Source organism: Durio zibethinus, chromosome 4, assembly GCF_047325235.1.
Source record: "Durio zibethinus cultivar Kanyao isolate XHJ-2024 chromosome 4, ASM4732523v1, whole genome shotgun sequence".
NCBI classification, from domain to species: Eukaryota; Viridiplantae; Streptophyta; class Magnoliopsida; order Malvales; family Malvaceae; genus Durio; species Durio zibethinus.
The window spans coordinates 30,302,458-30,308,904 of NC_143165.1; the positions used below are offsets into that span (position 1 = coordinate 30,302,458).

General features: G+C 30.6%; 1 protein-coding gene across 1 annotated transcript; it reads right to left on the reverse strand.

Annotated features, from left to right (window-relative positions):
* Positions 1 to 1,502: 1,502 nt before the first annotated feature.
* LOC149519320 (uncharacterized) lies at positions 1,503 to 2,727 on the reverse strand. The gene is made up of 3 exons (XM_089760259.1): positions 2,463 to 2,727; positions 2,103 to 2,360; positions 1,503 to 1,828 (listed from the first exon to the last, which is right to left on the reverse strand). Exons 1-3 carry the CDS (start codon positions 2,725 to 2,727, stop codon positions 1,503 to 1,505), a joined length of 849 nt encoding a protein of 282 aa, XP_089616385.1.
* Positions 2,728 to 6,447: the final 3,720 nt, after the last annotated feature.

Below are 6,447 nucleotides of genomic sequence, written 5' to 3' on the forward strand. Positions count from 1 at the left end.
GTGAAAAATAAATAATCATAATGAATTGTATATTTAATTATTTAATTACCGTACTTATTAAATTATTATCGAATTATATTATGTATAAATCAAATAATAAGTAATTAATCATCCATAAATTAAGTAAGAGCATTATTATTTATGGGCTAAGAGAATTGCTTTTTATGGGCTTACAGTAAATCAAACTTGGCAGCCTCAATATATTGGGCAATCTTCAACAATAATAACCTCAAGTCTACTTCCTTTGCCTTTTGACTAAATTGTACAGACCCACACAACTTCTCATCCTCTCACCTTGCATTCAATCATTTTTTTCTCCAAACCTTCATCCTTATCCTCATCTCTCAGTTCTTTTTTTTTTTTGTATGTGCTATTTGCTCATCTCCGTCAATCTCAAGTCTCACTCTCATCTCTTGTCTCTCATTTTAAGTCCCACCAACTCATGCCCCTTTCTACCAATGTAACATAGCCCAATCCAATCCCAAACACACAAAATCACGGCAAATTTGAAAATTTAAGGAAAAAAAAAGTAATTTGAGTGCTGAATTAATTGCTTACCTTAAACTATATATACTTGATCTTAATTGAAATTGAATTTGAAAAAATTGATATTTTTGAAAGTTTAAGTTTTGTGAGTTTTTCTTTTCTGAATTTGTAAATTAATGTTTATTTTCTTTCTTGCTATTTTTATTTTAAGTTTTTAAACAGAATCAAATGAAATTTTGCTTCTTAAATTTTTGAATGGAAAATGGAATAGCAGACAATAACGGATCGTTATTACCACTATTCAATGTTACGTCACAATTCATGATCGCGATACGTTTGCTATAGACAAGATTCAAATTCTTTTCCATTTTTACTTCAATAGCCGTGGCGGATAGTGATGCCATTGTGAAATAGCTACCACTATCTGATCGCTATTTAAATATTTGCTTCGAGTATAACAAGAATAGGTAGGAAGATAAAGGGATCACCTTGTCTCAATCTCCTTTAAGGAACAATGGTATTAGTCACTACTCCATTTATAACAATTTTATAAGATACCGTCTCAATACAATGTCTTATCGTTGATATCCATTTCTCACAAAAACTCTAACCTCTTAATGACAGCTTTCATAAACCCTTATTCTACTCACATGCCTTACTCATATCCAATTTTATTGCTCCCCGCCCTGTCTTTCCTTTATCTTTAAGTATAAGAGTAGACAGCAGTTAATATGCAAGGAGAACATTATCCGTAACCTATCTTCCCGGGGCAAGGGCACTTTGGTTTCTGCTTATACAAAACTGTTAGTACCTTTTTCAACTTATTAGCTAGAGCTTTGGCCACAGTTTTATCCAGGACGTTGCACAGACTTATCGGTCGGAGTTGTGCCATTTTTTTTTTTTGGGTTTTTTGTTTTAGAGATAATATCAATATTTATATCATTTTCCTCCGTAATATTGTTCCCCTCATTTAGCACTAATAAACAGAATTTAGTTACCTTTGGTTCTACAATATGCTAGAATGTGTGAAAAAAGCTAGCTGGCTTGCCATCGAGGCCTGGAGCCTTGTTTGGATGAATCTGGCTGATGGCCTCGACATTCTCCTCTGGGGTAAATAGTGCCGAAAGCTGTTTGTTCATCTCCAAAGTTATCTTCGATGAAATTGATCCCATTAGTTCCTTCAGGTTTGTGGGCCCATGTGTTTTAAACAACTCAGTGAAGTATTTTACAGCTTCTACTGCCACTTTCTTCTCTCCATCACACCAACATCCATTTTCATCCTCTGGGCCATTAATGCTATTAGCTTTCGTTCTCTGGGTTGCATCCAATTCACCATTGAACACTGCATCCAAGTCACCACTTCATGTTCAAGAAGTTTGTTTAGCCTGCGATTGATATCCAATTCCTTTTCCAGCTCCTCCTGGCTATTGTCTTGATGGTTTATTTCTTCAAGCTGTTTTTGCAGCTCAGCTATGGCAATGCAGGTCCTATGTTACTTACGCTTGCCCCACGTCGATAGTTTAATCCCCACCATTTACAGTTGCTGCACAAGCTTCACATCTCTATTTTCTTCCCACATCTCTTCAATCATTGTTCTGCATTCGGGATTTTTTAACCAAGCCACCTCAACAAAACGTCGCTTCCTCCTTTTATCTTATGATCATTCTTTATCTTCCCCATTGTATCTACCATTATGGGACAATGGTCTGACACTGAGCTTACAAGGTGCCGCACTACATAGTTGGGAAATATTTCCCCCGAATCGCCGCATGCCATGGCCCTGTCCAATCTTTCCTTGATAGTATTCTCCACATTTTGCCCACGATTCCATGTAAATTTTGGGCCCGCATATCCCAAATCATAAAAACCTAACTCTGTTAATGTGTTTCTAAAAGCGTTCATCTGCTCTTTGAGTCTTGCATTCGCTCATACTTTTTCATTATCACACAGGATTTCATTGAAGGCCCTAAACAAACCCATGGCAAAGAGTTCTTTGATGCTAGTCTCCTTAACATGATTGTATCCTACCATTATGGGACAGTGGTCTGACACTGGGCTTGCAAGGTGCCGCACTACATAGTTAGGAAACATTTCCCCCCAGTCGCTGCATGCCACGGCCCTGTTGAGTCTTTCCCTTATAGCATTCTCCACATTTTGCCCAAGCTTCCATGTAAATTTTAGGCCCGCATATCCCAAATCATAAAAACCTAACTCTGTTAACGTGTTTCTAAAAGCCCTCATCTGCCCTTTGAGTTTTGCAGTCCCTCATTCTTTTTCATTATCTCAAAGGATTTCATTGAAGTCCTTAATACGAATCCATGGCAAAGAGTTGTTTGATGCTAGTCTCGATAACATACTCCATGCTTGGTGTCTTTCTCTAGCATCCGATTCTCCATAAATCTCGGTTAACCTCCAGATCTTCCCTTCTTGGTCTCAGTCAATATAATACCTCGAAAAAGTCAGCAAGTCCAATCTCGTGACTTTCTCTTCCCTTAACATCCCTAGACCACCATTCCTTCCATTCGCATCCACTCCAAACATACCTTGCATTTTACATTTCATTTTTATTCTCTCTAGTCTCCTAGTGTTTAGGATAGTTTCACACAAGAAGACTACTTCAGGCTCTTCTCTCTTTAGTAAGTCCTGAACAGCATGTACTGCCCAAAGATTTAAATAGCAATCGGATAGCAGTATAATGGTCGCTATTTCGTGATCACGCTACTATCTATCACTGCTATTGAAGAAAAAACGGGAGAGAAATTGAATTTCGTCTATAACGGATATATCACAGTCACGAATTATAGTATAACGTTAAATAGCGACAATAGAGGTCTGCTATTATCCACTATTCCGTTTTTCATTAAAAAATTTAAGAAAAAAATTTTCATTTGATTCTGTTTAAAAACTTAAAATAAAAATAATAAAAAAGAAAATAAACATCAAATTACAAATTTAGAAAAAAAGAAAAAACCCCACAAAACTTAAACTTTCAAAAATATCAATTCTTTCAAATTCAACTTCAATCAAGATCAAATATATATAATTTAAGGTAAGTAATTAATTCAGCACTCAAATTATTTTTTTTTTAATTTCCAAATTTGTCGTGATTTTGTATGTTTAGGATTGGATTGGGCTATGTTACATTGGTAGAAGGGGTAGTAGTTGCTAGGACTTAAAATGAGAGATAAAAGATGAGAGTGAAACTTGAGGTTGATGAAGACGAGCAGATAGCACACACAGAAAAAAAAAAGAACTAAGAGATGGGGATGAAGATGAAGGTTTGAAGAAAAAAAATGATTTAATGCAAGGTAAGGGGATGAGAAGTTGTATGAGTTTGTGTAATTTAGTCAAAAAGTAAAGGAAGTAAACTTGAGGCTATTATTGTTGAAAATTGCCCACAACATGGAGGTTGAGAAGTTTAATTTACTGTAAGCTCATAAAAAGCAATTCTCTTAGTCCATAAATAATAATGCTCTTACTTAAATTATGGATGTCTAATAACTTATTATTTGATTTATACATAATAGAGTTCAGTTATAATTTGATGAGTACGATAATTAAATAATTAAATATATTATTTTTTATGATTATTTATTTTTCACATCTTTATTTATCTCTTGTTATTTTTTAACTATCATATGAATAATTTTTTAAATATGAATATTTTAATATAAATATTTTTTTAAATAAACAAAACACATAATATGATATAAATTATTTTAAAAATCATAAAATAAAAAAATTTATGATTAATAATTAAAATTATTATATTTAATAGTAAATTAAATAAAATTTTAAAAAAATTACTATCACAATAGTCGTAATTATCATAAAAATCTTTATTATATTTATAGTTTCGACAAATATAATACGATCCAAAATATAATTACTATCATAATTTAAATCCCCGATACTACCCATGAGTTTCCAAGCCACGGCAGTTCTAGGCTATACACTTCCTTGGTATCGACGTGACTAGTCACCTATCTCCCTCGTTTGCTTTAAACTAATATTGGAAGTTTCCTTCACCATGATCCTTCATTTTTTTTCCACCACATCAATTTCCGTGTCACTACCTTCATTACAGGTCTGCTTCCTCTCGGTCTTATTACCTATACTTTTTCTCTTGGTTCTCTAGTCAGCTTTTTCCATTTTTTCTTTCGCATTTCTATCCTTATCCCGTTATTGTTCCTGGGTCCTCTCCTGGTAGGACCTTTGTGCTTTCTGCTCGAGCCCCACTTATTTCTTCAAGTCTTGTGGCCTGTTCTCTTTGGGTATCTTTCTGCACGGTCCTCATTATCTTATCATAAATGCCCTTTATGGGTGCGTCGTTTCCATGCATTGTTTCCTTCATTTCCTTAAAGTTTCCCACTCCTTTATCACCCTGCGCCTATTTCCAGATTTGATTCCCATCCTCCTAGGCCCCCCTCTTTTTGAATTCCCTCTATTCTCGATAGTTGACTCCTCCCTCACTCCAGCTGCGGTGATTTTCATTGAATCCTTCCTGAAATCTTGCCATCTATTCTTCTCCATTCACGGTTGCCAATATGAGATGGTAACGACAAATAAGTGAAATAAATATCTTATTAGATTGTTATTCGTGCAATGCACGAATTATTTTATTTTATTAATTTATTTTTAATAATTATTCAATCAATTATTTTTAATTGTAATTAAATTTGTTTATTTTAAAAAAGATTTAATTTATGAGGTAGCAAATTAAAAACTATTTATTATTTAATTTAATTATTCATTATTTTTAAATAAAATAATCATAAATAATTTATGTGTGCCAAAAATTTATTTTCATAATAACACATAAGATAATTTTTAATTTTATTTTGTTTATCAAATAAATATATTAAAAATATATTAATTATTCAAATTTTTAAAATTTAAAAGAAAGACAAAATCATATGTATCTAATTATTTATGCTTAAAATTAATTTATAGTTAAAATATAATGAAAAAAATCTTATAAATTACAGTTAATTATAAGGTTTTTTTAAAGAATCACAAATTATTTTTTTAATTTCAATTTTTTTTTACCAAATAATCTTATACACTTTAAGTATGATAATATTATTTATCATATTGAAAATATATAATTTTATATCAATTAAATATTAAAAAGTTAGTTAAATTAATTTAATTTAATTAAACTAATTAAAATAAATTAAGAAAATTCATATTTTTAAATTCATATTCATGTTTGATTAATAAATATTTTTCAAAATTCAAGCAAAGAAAAAATAAACACAAATGGACCGTAATTGAATATAGTTTTTTAACTTTATGGGAAATAAACATATTGCTTAGTTAGATTATGGGTCAAATTTATGATTTTAAGCATAATTTTTTTAAGTATGGATTCAAAATATTATAATATTATAATATTATAAAATTTTAACATTTTAATAACAAATATAAATTAAATAGGTGATTTGAGTTAGACTTGAAACAGAATCTAAAATTCAGAAATGTTTACAACTAGATGCCACCAAATTTATGGACACTTCTTAATTTTTTAAATTCATGTTTTTTAAAAAATTATGTTTAAAAAATTATCAAGTAGTTACTAAATGAGATTTGATTTGAAAAATTAAAAAAATTAAATCAAATTGGATTTCAATTTATCCTAATTTTTTTATAAATAAAAAGAGTATTATGACTTTGAAGGAGAAAAAGTATAGTAGATTACAAATTTTTATATAAAATCCTAATTGATACGCTAACTATGTTACATACATAAAATATGATTTCAAAAGTCAATTAGTTATTATTATTTGTAACAATATTTTGATATAAATAGTAAGTTTAAATCAATGTAATCAAATAGACTATTAATGAAAATGTTTTTGCATATTGTAAGAAAGCTGAATTAAGAGAAAAAAAAATACTACATGATTAAATGAAGAGTCAAAAATAAAGAAAAAGAGTTTATAGATAATACTTACAAAA